The sequence below is a fragment of the Bombus bifarius genome, unplaced genomic scaffold, assembly GCF_011952205.1.
Source record: "Bombus bifarius isolate JDL3187 unplaced genomic scaffold, Bbif_JDL3187 scf7180000008047, whole genome shotgun sequence".
NCBI classification, from domain to species: domain Eukaryota; kingdom Metazoa; phylum Arthropoda; class Insecta; order Hymenoptera; family Apidae; genus Bombus; species Bombus bifarius.
In genome coordinates, this window is record NW_022884413.1 from 536,925 (window position 1) to 561,758 (window position 24,834).

Genomic DNA, 24,834 nt, shown 5'->3' on the forward strand with positions numbered 1-24,834 from the left:
AAGTCTGGAGCAGGTGTCATTGGCGAGACGCAAAAACGTCAAAAGTGGTAGCAGGCCGTGGAGGTTTCTCTGAAAACCCCAACGTGTCTCAACCCCCTACGGTTATTCTCGCGTTCGATTTCGTTCGACGAACAAAGCTGCAGACGATAGAACTGTCGATCAATCCTCCGTCGTAGACGTAATCTCGACATTTTTGCCTCGTTAGAAGTTACTGGGAGGCCGCGTCCAGGATTTCGACGAGAATTCGATGAGATCCGCGCGGGGGTGCGGCTGTGAAAACCGTTCAGACACGCGTCATTGTGCGCGTAAATGGGCGTTTCGCTGGTTCTTCGGCTCAGGTGGTACGTATGAGGATCTTAGAAAAGGGTATTTCAAAGTTTAAATTGAGGGTAGAAATTTGCAAGGTAGCCTCAATTGGTATGGTAATATCGGGAACGGGATTTGCAGTTAAGCGGCGGATTTATGAAAGATTGTAAGAAGAGGGCAATGATGAATTTCGATCTTGGTATAATATTAGGTAGCGTTTTAAGAAACGGATGAGACGATTACTTGAGACGAAGGTGGTGGATGGCGAATTTTAATTGATACGATACCAAACGCGGTACTGTTTTTTGGAATTAAACAAGAAAGATATTTTGCAAGGTGGCGAAGAAAGAACGTCGATCGATTCCGCGTCAGTAGCGAGAACTCGAGTTAGACGATAGAAGCATTTGCTGATCAATGTTTCCCAGTACAATGTCTTCACGCATCGTTCATTTGCAAGGTAGCTTCAATAGGTATGATAATATCAGGAACGAGATTTGAAGTTAAGTGGCGGATTTATGGAAGATTGTAAAAAGAGGGCAATGGTGAATTTCGATCGTGCTACGATATTAGGCGTTTTAGCGTTTTAAGAAACGAATCAGACGATTATTTTGGAAGTTGGTGCATGGCAAATTTTAGTTGATGCGATACCAAACGCAGTACTGTTTTTTTTTTTTTTTTTTTTAATTAAACAAGAAAGATATTTTGCAAGAGAACCCGAGTTAGATGATAGAAATATTTTGCAACGTATAAACGAATGCTAATCGATGTTTCCCAGTACAATGTCTTCACGCATCGTTCTTTATTATCTTACGTTTTTTCCCAAGCTAAGAACATTCCAAGACATCGATTGAAAAAATCTAATCGTAATTCAACGATTGTATGCGAAACTTTCTACCACATCAGATACACCGACCAGATACCAATCTCCATTATGCTGCCCGATAATCATATTCCACGATCCTGGCCAGAATATCCCCATCAACTTGAGAAATCACTTGCATGCGAAAAAAGAAAGCCCGCCCTCGATACATAGCTCGCAAGTTAATGCGTTTACAGACCTCGAAAATACGAGTCCTCCGCTTGCTTCTCGAAGGGCGAATCTTCCGAGCTACGTACATCAAATGGAAACACTATATTTCTTCTTCTTCGACGAGGAAGCTCGATGAAACTTCGGCATATCGAACAACGTGCAATTTTCTTTGTCAAGATGCGCGATCGTGTCACGACTTTGTTCCCAAACGCGAAAAATATCAAACTATCGCGACGAGTGACCTTGGCCAGGGAAATTTTCGCGTCGCAAACGCTATTAATGGCAACGTCGGCGTCGAGATTCGATTCTAGGAACGAAGAAGGGTCGATTAGATTATATAGAGAGATATTAGAATAGATGGATCCTCGATTCCTTGCAAAACTTTATGGAATCTTGCGCTAAATTAGATTTCGAACACGAAGAATTAGCGACGATCTTCAGGAAAATTTTTTCGCTCTGCTTTCTTAACCCTTTGCGCTCCTATGTCGTTTTATATTTGTTTTCTTTCAGTCCCACCTTTTTTTGTGAAACGTGCGAAAGAAAAGCAGGATTACATCCTGGAAATTGTTTCAAGATATATCATACAGTTAAAAATTACAAAATACGACAATAGTGTGAATAAAATTGGTATTTAAGTGAATTTGTTTCTTCCTTTATTTACTTAAATTGTCTTATTTTTTAGTTAAAGTAAATTTCAAATAAAACAATTAAAAGCGTTGGGAGCTGCTGCTAACGAAATTGAAATAGAATTCGAAGTGCGAAGAATTAACCGTTTGAGTCCCAAGCAGCGCTGTTTAGATTTTGTATCGAAAAGTCCCAGTACGTGAGAACGCTGCGGACGACTTACGGTATTTTGAATTTCATTGTTATATTCCGAATAATTTTTATTGACCAAAACTCGAAATATTTATAAACTAATACTACGCATATACAGGGTGGTTGGTAACTGGTGGTACAAGCGGAAAGGGGGTGATTTTACGCGAAAAAAGAAGTCGAAAATATAGAATAAAAATTTTTCGTTCGAGGCTTTGTTTTCGAGAAAATCGACTTTGAATTTTCGTTCGGTACGCGTGCACTTTATCGCGTCTCGTTATAACGGATCTCACTGTAGATCGTTGTCTCGATTGACGTTACTTTTTTAATTGTTTAAATTTTTAAATTTTTAAATTTTTAAATTTTTATTCTATATTTTCGACTTCTTTTTTCGCGTAGAATCACCCCCTTTCCGCTTGTACCACCAGTTACCAACCACCCTGTAGATGTATTTCATAAAGTGACAAATATGACGAGTGCTATTGAGCCGCTTGTTTCTCTTCGCAATCGATTAAGACAAGCGCTATAGCGCTGTTCGGGATTTTTCGACCTTATTTTTTCAATGACCCCCGGGACTCAAACGGTTAAAACGATACTTTATACGTCGGATATTACATTACGTATCGGAATATTTGATTTCGATTTGAATTCGAACTTAGTCGCATCCTGTTTCTCAATTATGTCTCGTCACGCGCTCGTGTAGTTTCTGAAAATTTTCTACGAAACGTCTCTCTTCCCTTTACTTTTCCGGATCTAATAACAAAGTTTGAAACTCTTACGCGTCTAAGTTTCTAAAGTCCTTCTGAAATGTTTACAAAGTTTAAGAGGTTTTTATCCTGGTTTCAGAGAATTCTTACTCGTGTGTGTTAAAAGTGTGTTTCTATGAGAAAAAGGATATGACGGAAACACGATGAACGATCGCGCTATGAAATTAGCCTAAATTGGCTGAACGGTTGAACCCGCATACACCCGTATGTTCGTCGATGGAAGCGAGGTTTGACACGCGTCTCGTCTTCTTCTTCTTCTTCTTCTTCTTCTTCTTCTTCTTCTTCTTCTCTTTCTTCTTCTCTTTCTTCTTCTGTATCAGGGAACTTTCAGTTCTTAGACAATGGTCGACCGTCAAATGCTTTCAAATTTTCCTCAACCAAATTAGAAGTTTCCTTGTCGGAATATTACAGAGGCAGCTACTATTTATCGTTTTATTTATTCTCGAAGAGAAGTATCTCAACGAATTACGATGCAGATGAAAAGAAACTTTCCGAAGATTATTTTCCTCGTTGGAATATCACAACAGTGCTATTTATTTTTTCGCTCGATTTAAATGGAATTTTCAGTTTCAAAGAATTCGAAGGAACGTCTAACGATTCTTCTGACAAAAATTCTAAAATTATCATCGATGAAAAAAGAAATTAAAAATGCATAGGGAACGTAGAAGGAAATATTCCCAACATATTCGTTGACTATTATTGTTAGCGTTAGACTATTATAGTTGTTATTATTGTTAATATAATTCTACAGAAAGTCGACCTCTTATTTCTTAGAAGGAATTTGTTAGAAGAAAATGCAGACGCAAGTCGATCGTTTCGAAACGCCAATCGACCAACTGAATAACATGAAACGGATCGTACGGTCAGCCTGGATGGATCCCGAACCGCATGATCGCAGTGTTTGGTAAACGGTGAGTGTTGATGTAAATTACTATTAATGAAACGAGACGTAACGGTGCAGCATCTAAATTGAAGCAATACGGTTTCTTTATCGTGTGCTGGACGAAAGGGGGAACAGGCAGAGGAGACAGACGAAGCTAAGTAGGCAGTCAGACAGAGTGTTGGTGTGTGAAACGATAAGTTAGCGAGCAACAAGCCCGAATACACTTTTAAAACACGCGTTCCCTTGCCTTACTCGCGTATACACTGGGTGATCTTAAATAAAGCGATCGAACATTTCTATTTAAACTTTGCTGCAGTTTACGAATTCGCGTTTCAATTACGAATTTTACTGCAATGCCGCTATTCTCCCAACCAGTGAAAGTTTTGATGTTTGGAGAAAAATATTTGCGTATAATTCAATTATAAAATCAACTACATAACGCTGATATTACGCGAAAGCGATCAGGCGAGCGCGAGAGCAGTAGAACGGTGAAAGTCTGCTGGAAAATTGCAGACACGCTTCGTGAAACGTATTTGAATGATAAATAGACTGTTGATATTTATGCAAATTCGTATGTTGACAAATATTCTTAAAGAAATGGAACCATTGCGAAAAATTGCTTCACCTACTGTTTTCATATGGTGAAAGTACTATCAGGTTGTCCGAAAAGTATCTTTCTTTTACAGACACGTCTTTTACAACGACGCATCTTTGTACAAACATGAAACCTAATCTGTCGAACGTTGTGATCTTTATTTCGATGGAACAAAATGGATCATACGTAATTCGATAAAATAATAAACGTCGTGCATACTTTATTTCCTTATAAGACGAAAGAAACTTTTCGGACGACCTAATATATTTTGGAAATTTTATACGTTTCTGCATATTATGTGCATTTTCGCATCTTCAGATTTCCTAATAATAAACTCCGAAAAAAAATCCACGGTTTAATGTTTCGATTTAAGCTTCAAGATTGTTACATTTTTACGACTTACAGCTATTAACTTGTCCACTGACTAATTGTTATTCGTCGACAAATTACGGTGCAGAGGAATTCATAAAATAGAAAGACAGACGAAGGAAACGAGTTTTTTGACTAGCTCTATCAACCATCCTTGTTCGTTTCAGGCCTACATTCTCAAGAACCTTCTCGAGAACATTTCTCGAGCTCTAAAAACTTGTAACTCGCGTTACACGCGAAACACGCGTCTACCTATCGCCAAATCGATCTGTATTTCGCGCCCGGAGTCTGCGAGCGATTCGTCATTCGCGAGACGCGAGCAATCAGCGTAATTGGCGCCGGGAACTTGAACCGAGAAAGAACAAAAGGCTAACCGTACATCGTACTGTGGCAATAAATAATCAACGATACGAATCGCGGCTGTCCACGAATTCAAAAGCCCTGGAAAACCGAGTGGACACGCGTCTCGCATCTCCTTCTCGTCGAAGAACGAAGGAAGGAATTCCCTGCACGCATCGGCCGTAGTTCCTGCTCCGTTGAATGAATCGTTCCCTTAGTTATGGCAGGCAAAAAAAGGAAAAAAAATACGCAGGCGTGCAGCACCTCGAATTATAGTTACGGTGCCAGCGTACGATGAATCACCGTGCGACCGCGAGTTTTTGAAAGTTCCTGTGAACCGTCGACGATTATTCCTTTTCAAACCCACGCTAATGCCATTTTGTCCATTATTATTGTCCGTATATCTAATACGAGTGTTTCAAATATGTAACGTATAAAACTTTATTATCATATGGATAATAGATAATAAAATAAATATTCTCACGAACAACCAAGTATGCCTATTTAAAGGCAAACAATATTTTTCATTAACCATATATTTCTTCTATACTCTCTGTTATGTTCTACGTTTGTTTTTAATCAAAAATACAAATATATATTATAACACGATATATATTAGGTTGTCCGAAAAGTGTCTTTTACAGGTACGTCTTTTACAACGATGCATCTTTATACAAATACGAAACCTAATCTGTCGAATATTATGGTCTTTACTTTGATAGAACAAAATGGATTATACGCAATTCGATAAAATAACATAAAACGGAAAATATCGTGCATCCATTATTTCCTTATAAAACGAAAGAAACTTTTCGGACGACCTAATACGATATATAAACACGTGTAGAGTTTATATGGAAATGTAGAAATACCAAATATATAGCACAAAAGAGATTAAAAAGATACAAATGTAAAATCAATTACTAAATTAGAAAAAAAAAAAAACAAACGATTAAATCATTCTCAACGTACCTAGAGCACACGTGCATCAACAGCCACGATCTCGATCAACGAAAAGTTTCCCAAAGAAATCTCTAATGGCTGGAACACCGAGGCACGCGTAGAAGATAAAAAAAAAAGGAAAAAGAAACGGCACAGAAATTAGAAACGGCGGGGTGGAACGCGTTTTTCCGTTTGTTCACGTGGCGAGACACCGAAGACGCGCGCCGTCTCACACTTGTCAAAGTACGCGCGCCGTCTCACACTTGTCAAAGTACGCGCGTCGTCGACTTCGCTCGAGCACGGCCACCGAGACACTGAACCACAGTCCTTGCCCTCGAAAACGCTCAGGTGGCCCGTCTGCAATGTAAACAGGGAGGCCTTGTTGCGATCCACATCGTTCTCCGTTTTCTTTTCATTCCCCTAATTTCTCATCTTTTCAAAAAATCTTCCACCATTTACATTTTCGACGTGGCGGTATAACGTACGGCTATACTCCTTGACCTCTTTCCTTTGATCGCCAGCTTTTTTCACACAAGTACATTCCGTTGGTGCAAGAGTCGATTAGAATGGGGAAGGTGATCGAGTTTCTTTTAGAAGGAAGAGTGAAAGTGAATTTCGTGCGTGAGATAATCGACCGAGGTGAATGGAAAGTGGACGTAAATTACATCTCGTTAACGCGAAACTACCCTAAAATGTTCGATTCTTTATTCGAGGTATCTTAAGATCCCAAACGAAAGAAAATATTCAAATTTGATTAGTTTCTTTCTGTCAAGGTTGTTTCGAATGTTTAATAGACGGCCCGTGAATTGGAATTTAATGCCACCGTATAGGACAATTTATCCGACTCTCCGAATATTCTTTCAATGATATTTCATACTAAATATCGATGTGAAAAATCGACAGACATAGTGCAACGTGCGTTATGCCACGATATCTCGTTTCGATATATTAAATCCAGACGCTTTATACGTTTCGTACAAACGCTAGTAAATGTTACGTTAATAAAATTACATTTTTCAAGCGACTCTACTCTTACTCGTGTTCACGTTACGGTATACGATTCTTCGCTATAGTATTAACAGCATTACGCGTGGGTGTAGTATCGCAGAGTTAATAGGAAGTAGAGAATCGATATTTTAGGTGGCAGAAAATAATATTCTTTTGAACGACGTATCAACTGGTAAACGATATAAATTCGAAGGGTCCTCCTCGGTAAACGTCCTCGTCGACACTAATTTATACAGAGGACATAAAATATGGTGTTTGAGAATGATATACCGGGTATAGTTTGTAGGAAATAATATTCACAAATTCACTTTGACACTATTACCGACTCACTGAATATTCCTTATTGCAATTATCTATTATTATAGCAATCAATGCACTAATGAAATATCGTATGCAAGCAATTCTCTCTGCTTTATTTTATAAATAATATTCATCGAAAACACAATTGGAAAACGTATTAATTACCTATACTGACAATGAATAATTCGTCACTGAAAAATCCAAAGCACCAAGGTCACTAAAATTACCTATACGACAATTACATTCATTTTCTCGTCTCTCGATTGTTCTAATTAAGGATCGCGATATATTAAGAGTAATAATCGTTGCAAGGAATAAAAGAAAGAGAAGAGAAAATCACTGAGAAAAGAATGGAAAGAGGCGCGAATTATAGAACGTCGCGGCGTCGATCCGGACGAATTTAACGATGCGCCAGGGAAGAAGACGACCAGAGAAAGACTCCAGCACCACTGGTTGCGGCATTAACATCATCATCGCCATCAACCTCCTCTTCGTCACCACCACCACCAAGCATTTGCCAGCGGTACTGGCAGCGGCGCTGACAACGGTGCCCTTAAAGCCTGTCTACTTTCACGCAGCTCGTGCGTACGACCTACTCGAGCGTAAACAGTAATAATTTGTTGTTTCGTGGTTGTTAAACTCTCCCGAGAGGCGTAAACGAGAAAATGCGGAGTACGTGAGAATAAGAAACGAGGATATGGCGATGGCAAAATAGGAGTATCACGAGGCGGAATAATTTCGTATGGTTGGAAATGCGTTTCGCCGTTTTCTATTAATAAGTTAGCAGTCAGTGATACACGGTCTTCGAGTTATTTAGAATGGTCGTGAGATCGTGTTTACGGGGTAGATGATCGATGGGAATAATTAAGAAAGTTAAGGAAGTTATCGACGTAAGATCGAATCGAGTAGAAATTGTTCGACGTAGGTTGCCGTTTCGTAAGATTACGAATACTACGAACTTTCAATCGGCTTGTTAATTGATTTCTAGGTTTTCTTATTAAAGGGGGGGGGGGTGGGATTAAATAGTCGTTAAAAAATCGTCCATCTTGCATCTTGAATTCCGTCTTGAGAGAGTAAAAGTCGGAGCAAAATTTCGCACGGCGGGGTAACTTTTGTCGCGTCACCTTACCGCGAGATTCGATGCGGACAGCCCGCGTGGAACATCAAAAATATAGAGGAAAGATGGTTGGAAAGAGAGACAGGCAGAGGGACTCGCGTTTCGCCGGCCGCTGAATCATGCAGCTAAAATATACCGAGTGTACGTTTCGTACTCTCCGACATGGGTACGTAGTCATTGAAAAAAGGAACGAACAGAGTTCCAGCTGTTTATTAATAAACGAGCCTTGCGGTTGAAGCTGTTCGCCGCCGTACAAGAAGAAGATCAGCCATGCAACAGGGAATAAAATCGTGCAGAGAGAAATTCTCGTAACGAACGAGGAACCAACACCATGAACGTGATTGATCGTGCCACGAGAATGGATGGTTTTATGTTCGAATTAAAAACGCTAACTCTGGATTGCTTGCGATTTTTACTCGTTTTCGTGGTTCGATGATGAAAAGAAAGACACGTATAAAGGAAATTTTATCGCAAAATGTTCTTTCAACGTGTTAGTTCCGTTTGTGACTCGAAACGGAGCTCGAATTTTTGTACGACTAAGGAAAAAGAAAGAAAAGTAATGGTTCTTTGAAAGTGAGATTACGTAACGATGACAGGCGAGTAGTTATCTCTATAAATTTCTATCTTATTGAGAGGAGAATTTTATCGTTCCAAATGCGACTCAGGTTTCTTCCCAGCAATTCTGAACGACGTTATTTACAAAACAGCTGAAAGAAAATTAAAGAAAGGAAACATCCACGTGAAAATGTAACGGTGATTGTTTGATTTAGAGAAACAGATGATTTGTGGGAACACTCGAAAGAAGGATTGCGGCAAGTTTCAAATATATCGCTAATTAAGTGCAAAAAAAAAAAAAAAAGAAAGACAGTAATTGTAATCGCAGTTTCCATCGGGCGTCTTTGTTCCTTTGTTCGCAGAATTATTTACAATTAAGGAAATTACGACATCGTAAGGACATGTATCGCATGATCCTTGTAAAATGTTTAAAAAGTTTGAGGTGTAGTATTATTAAAAAATATCAGAATAATTATTATCGTGCCGTTAATATATATTACGATATTGTCAAGTGTTTCTAGTGGAAACAATGGAATAAAACAATGGATTCCAAACAATGGAATAAAACAGAAAAGTATTATTTTCCAAATTATATATCGATCGTCTGGTTTAATTACAGAGATGCTTAAAATGTCTGTTATATAGACGCAAATTACTAACAAAATTGTTCGATCGGTTACATCACTCGGGAAAGATAGTTTTCGTCGAAACTGCTCGTTAATTAATAAAATGAAGCAATACTATTATCATTAACCGTGCTATCGTGTACGAGTAACTACATGTTACTCCGAATGCTTATTACACGTTGCCGAAGAGCGTATTATGGTTGCGTAATCCATTGACAATGTAATATTTTACCTACGACCAATCACTGTATTGCGTAATGGAGCGTAATTTATATCGTCCTAAACTCTTAAACATTGTTTGTCGGTTTCTTCGTTCTATCTTCGTTATCGCTAAAGTGACAGAAAAGTGGTTTAAAAAATTGCAAATATAGTGTATCGTTTAAAATTCGTATTCGATGATACCTCGTAATTAAAATGTTCTCTTTCCGATAAAACTTTCAAACATAGAGAAAAGTTTAATTAGGAGGGAAATACAGTTTAATTACAAAAATGTGCAATCGGAAAAATTTGAACGATTAAAGAAACAAAATTTGAGATTGATAACTATCGGAGAAGATTCCATTTAAACGTTTCAATTAACGTTCCACCGATCATGTTTGTCATATCGATCCTTTTTTTAGCCCCGTGTTAGAAGGATTTTTCGATTAAGAAATGGTCCATCTAACAGATTCAACTGTAATTTATCCTGTCGATAAATTCTACCTGCCTGAACCTAACATCCCGGAAGACTACCGTCTACGCTCTGTCATAAATTAGGTCCAACGAATGACTCTATTTGATCAGGAAAGGTAAAAGCCGGTTCGTGAACGCGTAATACGGTTACGCCTGTGCAGTCGACAGCAATTAAATCAAAAAACGATCCGCCGTCGCTAATTGCCGAGTGTCAGGCTTCGTTACGGGTCACCTTTGTTCTCCCCATCCAGTGCAATCCCCTTTATTTGAATGAAGCGTAATCGATTAGTCGTAATATCGCGAGGACTTCGCGGCCTAACGCAATCAAAGTCCCTCCTCTGGCTATAATTTATATAAATCGACACGACTGTTAGTATAATTAGATATGAGGAAGGAATTGCCGAATCCGTGTAAACGTTTGTTTATTGCAATAGAGTTTATATCAACGACAGACTGTGAGTATCTATGCGAACTTATAAATTGGATAAATCAGATTTATACGTAGATTAGGTACAGATTGGATTTAGAAATAATAATCGTATCTTATAAGCAACAATAGTTTCTAAATGAAATTCAGAGATATAGATTAGACGGGAATATAAAATGATAAAACGCGATTGATGAAAATCGTTGCTATTTCTGTATCCAGAGGTAGGATCATAATAGCTATTGTTTTATTCTTTGGATAAATCTATCGCACCGTTCTGAGTCGAAAAATCTTTATTGTACTTTCTTACATGGACCAGGGATAAAAACAAAATAACATCTTAAATCTATCGATTGTATCTAGAATTTCTGGTTACTGTTTATTGTAACTCACGTTGTCATTTTCAACAAAAATAATTCTGAATGAAAATCGTCGTGAACGCCATATGTGTATTGGGTTGTCCGAAAAGTGTCTTTCTTTCGCAAACGTGTTTTTTCAAACGGTGCACCTCCACAGAAACGTGAAACCAAATCTGTGAAATCTCGCGATGTTTATCTCGACAGAACAAAATGGATCGTAGGTAATTCGATGAAATAATATAAAAGAAAAAACGTTTATTATTTCCTCATAAAACGAAAGAAACTTTTCGGACAACCTAATATATGCCACGTATTCACGCTCCATCGTGTTTCCATGATATTCGCCGTGCGTTTGGACTCGTTTCCATGGAAGCAGAGCGTTATGCAATTTGTTAACACGCAGATAGGCCGTATAATTTCTAAGCGTGAAACTCGCCGAGTCATGCGGGGTTAGGTTGGGGTTAGACCTGGTTCGAGATTCGAAGTGCAGTTTGTTTAATAGGAAAATATACGATTGTTGGTCAAAAAATCGGTCGAAGAGGGAAGCGTGGCTTCGCGGCGAAGATTATTTCGAGAGCAACGATTTCTGTTTGTTTATCGTCAAATGGACGTGGCTCGCTACGAAACTCACAGGAAGCGGATACGATTAGCTCTGTTCGCGTGTGTGTCAGCGCTCGAGAAAATAGACAGCGATACCGCGAGTCCAACCCATTTTCTTTTCTAACTGGTTTCCTACTTTTCTGTTAGAAATATTTTAACACAGGAGAAACTGATTATCAGTTATCGACGTTTACGTCGATTTTTCACAATATAGATTTTGTTTATCGATTCGAAGCATATACGTGGATCGTTCGATTATTCGACGAAGAGGAGAAATTTGCATGAGAGGAAGCAAGAAATTTTGCAGGACTAGATACGTGATACGATGATGAGAAATTGCAAACTATCTTGTTAGAACGCGTGCGATAAATTTGTTTATTGTAAAGTTTGCGCTAAGAGTAACGACAATTGCAGTTAGCAATAGGCATATTTGTAAAAATTCCTAAAATTAAAGATACGAACGTCGTGGAACTGGAGCTAAGACTAAGAATAAGTGCACTTAGAAACCGATTTCCAAGATTTGTAACATTTACGACAGGTATACTACTAAAATATGAGATAAAAATAAACGCATATGGAGTTAGAGAAATAGTAAACGATATTTCGAGATTAATGATATCATCATGTTATACAATATCTTGTATGGACTATACCGGAGACATAATACGATGGTTCAGGGGAATTGCTGATCCTCGAAAATGGTCGAAGATCGTTTCGAGAATCCTAAATCTCCGTTAGTAACCAGAGAAAACGCTGATCCTGAAAATTTCTTGATGGTCGTTCCAACAACCCTAAATCATTGTTAGTGGTCTAGAAAAGTGCTGAACTTTACAATCTGTTGGTGACCCCTACCAGAATTTTAAGCGATATCACTTACATCTTTCGATAAATTGACACCATTGTTTATCAACTGTAAGAAATTCATGTTACAAATACAAAGAACACCCAAGTTTATTTCACATCTCGATTGGCTTTTTATATCGCGCACTTTCTTCGACAAATGAAACTTGCGATCTCTGAGCAGCAATTAGTTTTATTTCATACGTATCGTATAAATAACTTCTCGTTCATAATAAATTTTTCCTTGCAAAAATTCCAATTTCCCGCAACATCCTATCTATAGTCTCGACAAGTTAGGAAAAAATAACATTTTTCCTACTCAAACTGAAACGGAGAATCCACATTGTTCGGAGTGAAAATAGAGCTTGGAACTGGAACGATCGCACGAACCGGTAACACGACTTATTCTTTCCATCGGTTTAACATCGCAACAAGAATCGGTAGATTAAACGTTGTGCCCGCGATAGAGGGGAAACGAGTTTGTGAGTCACATCGTGTGCCGGAAGTGTGGCGATATCTCCGGGGCCCGACCTTTTTCGCCCCTTCTCCCTTCTATCGGTGAACATCGCGTCGAGGTCATCGAAAACGTCTTCGCGAACTATAATCTCGATTACAAATCGAAACTATATGAACGCTGGCTACGAAAAGTATTATTATACAGTGTATATACTAATTAATCAGGTACAAATACAGGGTGGTTGGTAACTGGTGGTACAAGCGAAAAAAGAAATCGAAAATGTAGAATAAAAATTTTTCGTTCGAGGCTTTGTTTTCGAGAAAATCGACTTTGAATTTTCGCTCGGTACGCCTGCACTTTATCGCGTCTCGTTATAACGGATCTCACTGTAGATCGTTGTCTCGATTGACGTTACTTTTTTAATTTGTAAAAATTTAAATTTTTAAATTTTCAAATTTTTAAATTTTTGAATTTTTAAATTTTTAAATTTTTAAATTTTTAAATTTTTAAATTTTTGAATTTTTAAATTTTTAAATTTTTATTCTGTATTTTCGACTTCTTTTTTCGCGTAGAATCAGCCCCTTTCCGCTTGCACCACCAGTTACCAACCACCCTGTATATCCGTATCGTTTAATACTCTATAACTACAAAAATTGTCGTAGCATTAAAGCGAAGCATAGAACTTAATACGAAGAAACTGTTGATTGAAAAATAAGACTATGTGCCAATATCGATTCGTATATCGGGCCAGGCATACATCCGCTTTTATCGTTACGGATCACGATATCGTATAAAATCGATATATATTTTTCAAGGAAAGAAAAATTACCTAACGTCGCAACCCCAACAAAGACGAACAACCCCATACTCCATTTCCGCTGCGAGACTGTCAGAGGTCGTGATTGCGAATAACCAGGCAAAAGACGCGAGAAGCGAGTTTCGAGAGGCCACTCTGATCACGAAGAACGAAGGCCAAATGTATCTTTTTCTTTTTTCTCTTTATTCCCTTCGAAGGGTGTTCTACGTGGAACAGAGGGAGGTTGGACTAAAAGCACGAGCCACAATTTGCTTGGAATTTTGCGGCAGAAAGTAAGTTGCCCGAATCAGAGCCGACTGAAAGCTAATTCAGGCAAGCTCGGGGACCCCGGTACTGTGAAGTTTAATTGAAAGGTAATTAGCATGACAAAGGGCAGCCTTTAATCGCGACGGGGCACGCGATTAATTTATTACGCAGTCGCGAGTCTCTCGGCTGGTGATCGTCGCGTTTCGAAAACGTATCGACACAGTTCATTTATCGCGTGCTCGTTCCTTTTTCTTTGGCCACGCGTTTATACGCCTCTCAATTTAGCGGCGATGTTGATGCAACAATGTGACGCACTGTCGCCAGGAATACGGCCTGGGCATTTTATGCGAATACCTTTCAAATGAAAGCGATATCTTTTTAAGAGCGAGATTCGCGCCTCCCAGACGGAGAGAGCTTCTCGTTTTTTATGTTTACAAATTCTTTGAAATGTTTTTCATTATATTTTCATTACATAAAAAAGTTAAATGTCAACCTTTCTCACAATCCGAGATTTACGAGACTTACATTACATACGTAGGTTCTCGAACCTTTTAATATTTCCAATTTTAAATATCGGGATCCTTTATCATTAACATTGTCCGTCGATTTATTCGTCGGCTTTCCAAACTTTCAAATTACATCTCCCGCTTCATCGACTACGTTCTACGTAATACAGGATCGTAGCAAAACGGAACATTCTAAATTATTTGTCGAAAATGACAACGCGAGTTCGTGCTCGCCATCCATATGTAGATGCGCTGGTTACAATAAATAGCAACTAGAAGATGGTTCTAGATACAATCGATAGGTTTAAGATGTTCTTTTGTTTCTATCCCTAGTCCATGTAAGAAAGTGGAATAAAGGTTTTTCGGCTCAGAACGGTGCGATAGATTTATCCAAAGAATAAAATAATAACTATTACGATCCCACCTCTGAATAACAACATTGTTAAATAAACGCAGGCCAAAACGAAGCAACTTACCAGACGATATCGAACCTTTTCAGCCAACTGTATACATCGTCGCAAGCTGAACGCGTTATTATAATTCTGGACGAAGCAGCGACCTATCGACAAGACGTTCGTTACGCAATTCGCCGTGAAACGCGGTTATTACCGTTAATTAAAGGCGCTTAATTAGGGCGGCGTCGCAGAGGTCACGTTATTCCCATGACTCGTACGACGTGATTCTCTAACACGCCCTTCCCTTTCCGTAATTCGTAACATCGCTGCCCCGTTTCTTACTCACCGTTGCGTCCATCCTTTTTTCGCTCTTCACCCTTCGCTTCCGCGTTCTTATTTCCCCGTTGTTTATATTACGGAAGAAGCTAGTTTTGTCGCACGCGATCTTCGTTAACGCCCGCAAACAATCGGACACCGTTTTCTTTTATCGCTCAATCCTCTCTAGCGAACCGACTGAACTTGATTGCTATTCCTTAAGAAGCAATTTTGGTCTCGTGGAGCCAAGAGATTCTCACGATGCTCCTTTCACATTGTTCGTTTTCGCGTTTTGATTGTTCGATTATTATCGTGAACAACGCTTTTGCGATGGATATTCTGCGGTTTGATCAACTCGTTCTTGTAAAAATCCTTAATACATACCTAATACATACCCCCACCCCTGTTCTGCGTTCTGTACAACGCAGATGAGATGTAAAAATATACAGGGTGGTTGGTAACTGGTGGTACAAGCGGAAAGTGGATGATTCTACGCGAAAAAAGAAGTCGAAAATATGGAATAAAAATTTTTCGTTCGAGGCTTCGTTTTCGAGAAAATCGACTTTGAATTTTCGCTCGGTACGCGTGCGGTACGTTATAACGGATCTCACTGTAGATCGTTGTTTCGATGGAAAAATTAAAAAAAAAATTTTTATTCTATATTTTCGACTTCTTTTTTCGCGTAGAACCACCCCCTTCCCACCCCAGTTACCAACCACCCTGTATAAAGGTATAATATTTAACGAGTAAAAGAAGTTCACGTCTACGTGCTATCTGTGTAGTTACGTTTCTAAAAATATCAATTTGCATCGACATCCACGATTTAATTATTAGGTAATCGCATATTATGTAAAGTTGTCCACGTATGTGGATATAGGTAACATACTGACATTCTTCACGCTCTAAAATCGAACGTGTCCATGAATAGCGGAGAAAGTCCGCGTTATGATATCGCGGATCGTTGTTCGGAAACGAGCACGCGGTGTCCAGATGTGGGTGAAGGAAGGCCGGTATTGCGCGATCGGATTCCATCGGTTCGATTCGATGTCACCGTCTGACGAAATTTTGTTGTTACACGTGTACAAGTATTTTTAGTTTACGAGGCAAGATGCGGATATGATATCGTGGAATTAGGTCCATCCCACGGAGGAGCTTCTTCCTTCTTTTTCATATTTTTCATCGAATTAGAAACATAAACGTCCCACACTGTCGCGTTTCTCTTAATTTAAAATTTTTTTTATTCTTAACCCTTAGTGCGCTATGGACGCATATATGCGTCTGGCGAAAGCTATCGGTGTGGACTAAGGACACATGTATACGTTTTCTGTAAGTGTCCGGCATGGACTAAGGACGCCTATATGCGTTTGTCAATTTTTCCGAACGCCTACGCAGAAGTAATACTATTACGTTTGTGCGAAATAAATATAAATGTATTGCTTATATATAATGCATATATTTTATATCAAAAATCTACTGCTTCGAAACAAAAATTTAGTGAATTTTATTTAGCGTTGATAAGAGACATTTTACGAAAATATTTCCAACGTAGAAGCATGTTAGGAGGAGGAAAGAGAAAGTCCGAGGATTTACCATTTCGTTTAATCGATAGGCATTTTTCCATGAAAATGCCCTAATCGTGCCGGCACAACACAATCATCAAGAAGAAAATGTGTTGTTTGTGCGAAAAATAAGAGAAGGAGCGACACGCGATACGAATGCAGAAAATGCCATGTCGGATTACGTATCGATAATTGTTTTGAAATTTTTCACACACAACTGAATTATTAACTTGTGTTATATTTACTAAATTTAGTTTTCTAGTTTATCGTTTTTTAGTTTATTATCCAGATTCTAGTTTATTGCAAATTTCAATGTTTATAATAAATGATTGATACTAAAAAATAACGCTCTTGAACCATATAATCTCGTGCAAAAGAATTACTATAACTTATTACGATTTGCGCTTTCAATAGTCAATCAACAGAGTTACGTTTAGCGAAAAAGTACTCCGTCCACAGCGATGGTCAGCGCTGGCCGCGAGTATTCAACGCTCCAAGGGTTAAATTTCTCTTAATTTGATAATAAATGTACCATTCGTTTGCAAGGGAAAAACGTGAAACCGAAATAATTTATTTTACCCTCTAAATGTTATAAGCGTTGCTTTACTTTCGATTGATCTTCTATAAATGTATAAGTATCCGCGATCTGCTAATGATATTAGATCAATTGACAAATCACAAGAGCAAGATATATGATTCCGTTGCACACGCAACGTTTTCTTTACGTCCAACGTAAATCTACGAAATTTCTATGAAAGCTTTTAAATTGATCGTTTCAACCACTCTGATAATTCTAGTGCTAAGATCCTTAAAATCCCAGAAATTCGTTTGTTATTCAAATTCAAAACCAAAGTTTCGCATCTCATCGACGGTAACATATACGTTTCCAATGAATTTCATCGCGCTCGATCCACGAACTCTCAAAGAGGAGCCGGAATATCCTGGCAAAAGCCATCGTCTCTTCAAAAGCCAAGCTTACTATAGTCGCTTGCAGCAAAAGAGAAAAGAAAAACGAAGGGATGAACATCGAAAAGGACACGAAGAGGAATTCCTCTCGAGATTCGTTGAAGTATAGGACGATCAGGTGGAAACGAATCGCCGAGGAGATCGTGTCGAGAGGGTGGAAAAAAAATGTAATTATCGAACCGGCGAAGAGTAGCCCCACGAACTAATGGCCGCGGGGATGGCGTCGCTTTCTGGCCAGATGCTCCTGTTTTAAGGGTGTCTCTCGAGATACAAGGGTTCGACATTAACGCCGAGTCTTCGGTCGGCGAAGGGAGCTGCGGACAAAGCGAACGACCGGCCAAAACTTGCTTCGTACAAGTTGGAGCGTGCAAACCGCACCGAGCGGGTGTGGGGCTCGAGACGGTGCAGTGGCTGGCATGATCGAGCCTGTGACTGTTACCGCGAACTATAATGGAATAATTTGTCGATAGTTTTGCAATGGAAGCTCGCTAAACAGTTTTTAAATTACGATTGTCGAAATATGTCGAATTTTTGAATAGATACGACGATGTGATCGTAGGTATCGGGTTGTCTCAAAAGTTCCTTTCTTTTTATACGGAATTAGTAGGTGCGCAGCATGTTTTGTTTTATATTATTTTATTCAGTTCAATAAAATAATGTAAAAGGAAAAATGCTGTACATCTATCGTTTCCTCGTAAAACGAAAGACAACCTAATATTTAAAATAATATCTGCTCGTCCTGCGAAGAAATTATTTAGCTTCTACTCTTTCTCGAAAGATAAACGATATTTTCTACGATAATCTTACATTTTTAATTAGGAAATTACAGTGAAAAAGGAAATCGTATCGAATCATTGCGGAAAGAACAAGACGGTAAAAGATTATTTCGTTCGAGGGAGTTGAAACTCGTCGAGACGATAATTCAGTGGTTGAAAACGCTCTTTAACTCGCGTTACATAAAGTCAGCGAGTTTATCATCAAGTCGAAAAAGACCATGTTTTTCTATCGTAATTTCCTAGCGAATGTCAAATTATCAAATTATCTGATATTGAACAAAAGTCATCGCATATGACTTACGAAACGTTAGAGCAGAAAGGTTTATAAGAGAAAGACTAGGCGAATAAGCCTTCAGTCGCTTGGTCCTGAAGAAAGACTACGCTTTAATATTCGTTTTCATCTCCTTTTCTATTTAAAAATTTGAATATGCATGTGAAATTTTTACTTGTCGCAATGTTGTTCGCGTTCGTGGCGTGGAAACCAGCAGAAAGTGTACGTTTCTTCAATTTTAATGGAAGAATACATTTGGCTGAGTATTAGTGAAAATATTAATTTTTCAGCGATCCAGGAATTTTGTTCGCTGGAATAATGGGAATTAGATAGATAAAAGTGATAAATAGTTTTCGAAAAATATTTCTCGAATATTCTCCGAAATATCTTACCGTTCGAAATTCGACATACTTTTTCGTCATTTAGACATTGAAAAGTTTTATTTAAATACCAAAGTATTAAAATATTAACAGATCTAGATATTTGAAATTTTGAAAATTAAAATATTCCGGTAACCTGATCATCCAAAGGGTTAGACGTGTGAAAATTGAATAAAATTTAATGGTAACAAATTCATCGTCAAAATGACCAATAGTTCTTGGAAATCGTGGTTCATTGTCGCTATTCGGGATCTTGGGACAATGTACCATAGTGCGTTGTTAGAAACAAAACCAGGAAATTCTCAAAGCGTGTCATTATGTATTAAAAGTTAAAAGGAAAGAAAACTGACAACAGAATCTAAATTATTGCATGAACTTTAGGCCACTGCCGAGCAAATGGACAAAATGGCAAGGAGTCTGCGCAGGTCTTGTTTGCAAAAAATCGATATATCAGAAGGTAAGCAGAGAAGACGAATAAAACAGAATTCGATCAAATCGAAGAAAATTAGATCGTTGACAAAGTGTCTTCTGTATTTCTGTCGGAATTTATTTAGATAAAGTGGAGGGCATGCGAAGAGGTGAATTTCCAGAAGATCCAAATCTTAAGTGCTATACGAATTGCATTATGAAATTAATTCGAACCGTAAATACAAAATATACTTCGATATTAAGATTGTCCACTGGAAGATCGATTAATCGACATTTTTGATCCGTTTGTTCGTCTAGTTTAAAAATGGCAATATCGATTTTGCTATGGTGATCAAGCAAGTAGAACTTTCGATGGCACCGGAAGAAGCAGCCGTAATGAAGGAAGCCATACTGAAATGTAGTCATATGGGTAAGGCAAATTACCAAATACTCGAACATTTGCTCGTTCAAAACAAGCAAATAGATTTTTAATATTTCAAGAAGAACTTTACCAGACATTTAATCATAAATATCAACAACGATTCTTTCATAATTTTTCCAAATTTAGAAAATTTGTCAACAATGAAAAAGTATGATTGGAGCCGAAATGATCGATAATTAAATAAAAGTTGGTTGCTTATAAAGAAATTTGCAAAATCATCGACAACTTCGAATCACCGTATTCGCGTAAAGATACTGTAGAAAAATTCCAATAATTTATTTCTTTTTGAATCGAGATTCGATCGCTTTAGAAACTTTTCAGACGCACCATACTTTTTTTATTTTTTTTTCACATGAAAGAAGTTAAAGCTTCCAGCTAAACTTTGTTCCATTTATACGCAGAATACACCGGTGATGAATGCCAGAAATCATATACGTTCGTAAAATGCACCTACGACACGAATCCGGAAAAGTTTTTCTTTCCTTAACAAACGACATTCACGACAAACTGCACCATCTTTCGAAGAGGCGCCGTGCAAATTTATCAAACTGCAAATCCACGATCGCGAGATCGATAGAAGGAGCGAGCCATCGATAACGTGTACGAATAGTTTACTTATTTTGAGCTGTAATTTTCTTAAATTTAGAATGACGTTATATAATACGATCGTAAACTTTAAGAAATATTTTAGGTTGACATTAATTTTGCAATCAAAATAATGTTAGTGATTTACATTACTGTGTTATTATACTTTCTTATGTTGTTAGTTATAGAGAATGAAATGTCCAATTTCTAACAATTCATACATACTTCTGCTGAAACCTAAGAAAAGGATACGTTTATATATCCTTTACACATGTACGTAAATATTAAAGATGCATAAACGAGAAAATCAACTGTCTGAAAGACAAAGATATTCGTCGAAGGCGATAAAATTCGATATTTTATACGTTACGATCTAATATCGTATTGTATCAAACATTCGCAATAAAATAGCGTGCAAGTATAACGTAGCAATCATTAATCTCCAGATTTCAAGTCCGAGTAAGATTTCAATAAATTATGCGAGACGGTTTCTATCTAAAAAGTTCGTTCTCTTTTCGGGAAATTTTTAACCGTTTTAGTGTCACGGCTTTTTAAGAATCCGTGTCGGATTGTGCCATGCAGCGCGATAGCGCTTCGTTCATTTATTTTCGAAAAATACCGATCGACGCGATCGCGCTGCTCTTTTCTTCGTTTACGCAGGTGGTTTAAGATTGTTTGAAACAAAAAAGAAGTAATTACGAGAGGAAACTCTGACATGACTCGCGACGAGCTACGTTCGAAACCGAACGCGTTGCGAATTGTCGATCGTAACCAAACATCGCGACACAGTTCACCACAGTACGCGAGCAACGCGATCGCGCTGCGTGACGCTAAAACGGTTAAACAGCATCGTAGTGACTCACCGTTACTAACAAGACGCGATTATATGCGTAAAATTTGAAACCAATTTGAAATCGATAATATACAGAGTGGTTGGTAATTGGTGGTACAAGCGGAAAGGGGGTGATTCTACGCGAAAAAAGAAGTCGAAAATATAGAATAAACATTTTTCGTTCGAGGCTTTGTTTTCGAGAAAATCGACTTTGAATTTTCGCTCGGTACGCGTGCACTTTATCGCGTCTCGTTATAACGGATCTCATTGTAGATCGTTGTCTCGATTGACGTTACTTTTTTAAATTTTTAAATTTTTAAATTTTCAAATTTTTAAATTTTTGAATTTTTAAATTTTTAAATTTTTAAATTTTTGAATTTTTGAATTTTTGAATTTTCAAATTTTTAAATTTTTAAATTTTTAAATTTTAAAATTTTAAAATTTTAAAATTTTTAAATTTTTATTCTATATTTCCGACTTCTTTTTTCGCGTAGAATCACCCCCTTCCCGCTTGTGCCACCAGTTACCAACCACCCTGTATACGTGAATTTCGTTAATAAATTAATACTTTACCGACCGCTAGCGATTCAACAGCATACGCACGTCCGACCGGCGTCTCAGGCGCAGATTCTCCCTGGCGCCGGCTCTGTTTCGGTTTAGACTCTCCAATACCATTCTTTTTGTTCATCGCGATCGATACGTTTTTCATTTCAATTGGTATAAAACTGTGGCAGCTTACGAAGCAACGCAACTGACGCAACTGAGCAAGGTACCTTGGTACTAAATAATAAATTACTGCTCAAATAATGAGAAAGATTGTCGGCGATAAAAAACCGATTAATAGGCTATCGGTCGATGAGCGTCGGTGACAAAAAACTGATTAATCGGCTATCGGTCGGTAAAGTGTTGATTGAACAAGCGAGTCCTCGTACAAAACCGAAAAAGAAAAATTAGAAGCAAAGAACACAAAATCAAAGAGAAAAAGAAGTAACTCGTTAAAAGAGGTACTCTCAGGATATGATCCAGCATCGTCAATGATAATACAATGCATAATGATTTCATATTTGCGACGTAATCCACTACGTGGCGGAAACACTCTTCCCTTTCCGACGTAGTCTGAGTTTCCGAAGATGCTACGCGGAAAGTGCAGGTTGCACATTAATTATTAGTCGGCAGGGTAATTACGGGTCAAGCTTCGTGCAACACCCACAAAATGCAAAAATTGTTCCTTCTCCTACCGCGACGATCAACGCGGACTATAAAAGGGAGTGTACGATCATATTGCGAATCCACGTGCGCTATTTCTTCGTGGTTTGAACCATCGAGAAGTTAGCGAAGTTGGTTCGAAACATCAACGAGGAAGAGGAAGAAGAATAAATTTGGAACAAGTCAAACAGGATGAAGGGGGTCGGCGTTTGCCTGCTGGTCTCGTTGATGCTTGTCTTGTTGGCGATCAAAGATACAGAGAGCGTGAGTTTGATCGATCGATTCTTCCTATTCGAAGCTATAATTCGCCTGAATGTGTACATTATACACACGGACTTTGGACTTTCTTTTACGCGTACAGAAAAAGATGAACCTCGATGAACTGAAGAAGTCCATCAAGAACTTGAGGAAGCCTTGCAGCAAGAAGAACGACACCCCCAAAGGTACTTTTCGATGCTACTTTTTTCAATTTGCAAGGATGACTGTGGTATTTGATCAGATTTTTTTAAACGAGGAAGAGATAGTCTTCGTGACTTGTGGACACACTTGGTTATGCAGACGTTCGATGATGATTCGATGGGAAATGTAATCGAAATTAATGCGTCGCTCTTTGATTTGAGATTCAATGTTATTCGACAGTTTTGATAGTTCTTTCTTATTTTTAACTTTTACTTCAACTTCAACTTTATCGTTGAACGTTAAATGTTATCTATCTATCGTGGACGAAAATTCCGTCCCAGTGCGAATTTTGTTTCAATTCTGTTCGTCTTGATGATTAATTTCGAACATAAACAAAATGTACTATGTAGGTAGAATTTCTTGGTAACAGCTTTCAAGAAAGAATAATAAACTCTTTGGTGATTTACGTACAGAGCTTCTAGACGGCCAACATAAAGGTGAATTCCCAAAAGACGAGAAGTTGATGTGCTATATGAAATGCGTCCTGACACAAACCAAAGCTGTAAGTGAAATTTCTCAATTTTCTTTTTTTTTTTTTAATCAATGGTCAGAAAGTTAGTCATCATTTCGCAACAATGAACGTTACATCTTTTAAATCAACAAGATGGAAAAATACGTTTGCTTTGTTCGTTAGATGAAGGGCGACGAAATCATGTGGGATTTCTTCGTGAAGAATGCTCGTGTTATGATCCTCGACGAATATTTTCCACGCATTACACATTTAGTTGAAACGTGTAAAAACGCAGGCAAGTACCTTCGTTGATAATCAACGACGTAAGCAATCGATTCAATAACACCGTTTTAAACAAATATTTAAAGCAAGAATTTCTCTAGCGTATTACTAATAACACAGTATTAATAAGAAATTATCTATATCTTTTTGCGTTCGTTATTTGTAATTTTCATTTGCAGTGACGGCTACGGACGGGTGCGAAGCTGCATGGCAATTTAGCGCATGCACCTATGCAACAGATTCGGAGGTGATTTTTAATTACGATTACACCGGAAACAATAACATGGGTGCAGTAATTCATCTTAGATCGATCTCTCGAGAAAGAGCTTGGAACGTTACCAATTTTACGTAATAATTGGAATTTTGCACAAAATCCTTTCGACATTTTTGGATTATGGGCAAGAGATACGTTTGTACGAAAGTAAAGCGAAATACGATCTCTTCGAAAGATTCCCATCGCTACTTTTCAAAATTTCGTTATTTTATCTTATTGTTAAACGACATGAACGACAATGTACGGACAAACGTGATTCAAGTTGCAGTAACATTTCCGAAGCTGCTTTCAGAATCTTTGAAACAATTTCATAAATTCCAAATATTTCACATTTTCCTAATCACGTCGGTCATTAAAAAACTTGCCAGTTATCGATACGTAATTTTAAATATTCGTAAAATCTGTTACAGCTTTATATAATACCGTGAACAACTCGTTAACGGCGGACTCACAAGATCATCGAAGAACCAAGAGAAATTTCCAATCGCAAACACCTCGACATCGTCATCTCCGTCATCGTCGTCGTAGTAGTCGAAAAGTAGCAGTGTGTAGACATAGCCGAAAAAAACCACAATGCAGAAGGGTTTAAACTATCCAAGTCTTATTCTATAATCGATCATCGATCAATGATATCAAGGATCTGGGAGCGTACTGATGAT

The 24,834-nt window shown here is 38.0% G+C and overlaps 3 protein-coding genes across 3 annotated transcripts in view; 2 read left to right on the plus strand and 1 right to left on the minus strand.

Annotated features, from left to right (window-relative positions):
- The window catches only part of LOC117207984 (protein sprint), a 157,133-nt gene extending 150,948 nt beyond the window's left edge, over window positions 1–6,185 (minus strand). Inside the window, exon 1 of the mRNA XM_033448741.1 lies at window positions 6,075–6,185. The gene's annotated coding sequence lies outside the window, so the exon portion shown is untranslated. The remainder of the gene's footprint in view (window positions 1–6,074) is intronic.
- A 12,827-nt stretch (window positions 6,186–19,012) lies between these two features.
- Window positions 19,013–21,092, plus strand: LOC117207993 (general odorant-binding protein 56d-like). Its single transcript, XM_033448781.1, has 5 exons — window positions 19,013–19,078; window positions 19,618–19,693; window positions 19,791–19,879; window positions 19,963–20,074; window positions 20,488–21,092. The coding sequence occupies exons 1-5, from the start codon at window positions 19,013–19,015 to the stop codon at window positions 20,571–20,573; spliced, it is 429 nt and encodes a 142-aa protein (XP_033304672.1). The 3' UTR covers window positions 20,574–21,092.
- Window positions 21,093–22,652: 1,560 nt separating this feature from the next.
- On the plus strand, window positions 22,653–24,732 carry LOC117207991. Its single transcript, XM_033448779.1, has 6 exons — window positions 22,653–22,973; window positions 23,071–23,152; window positions 23,582–23,670; window positions 23,803–23,914; window positions 24,081–24,148; window positions 24,586–24,732. The coding sequence occupies exons 1-6, from the start codon at window positions 22,902–22,904 to the stop codon at window positions 24,601–24,603; spliced, it is 441 nt and encodes a 146-aa protein (XP_033304670.1). The 5' UTR covers window positions 22,653–22,901; the 3' UTR covers window positions 24,604–24,732.
- Window positions 24,733–24,834: the final 102 nt, after the last annotated feature.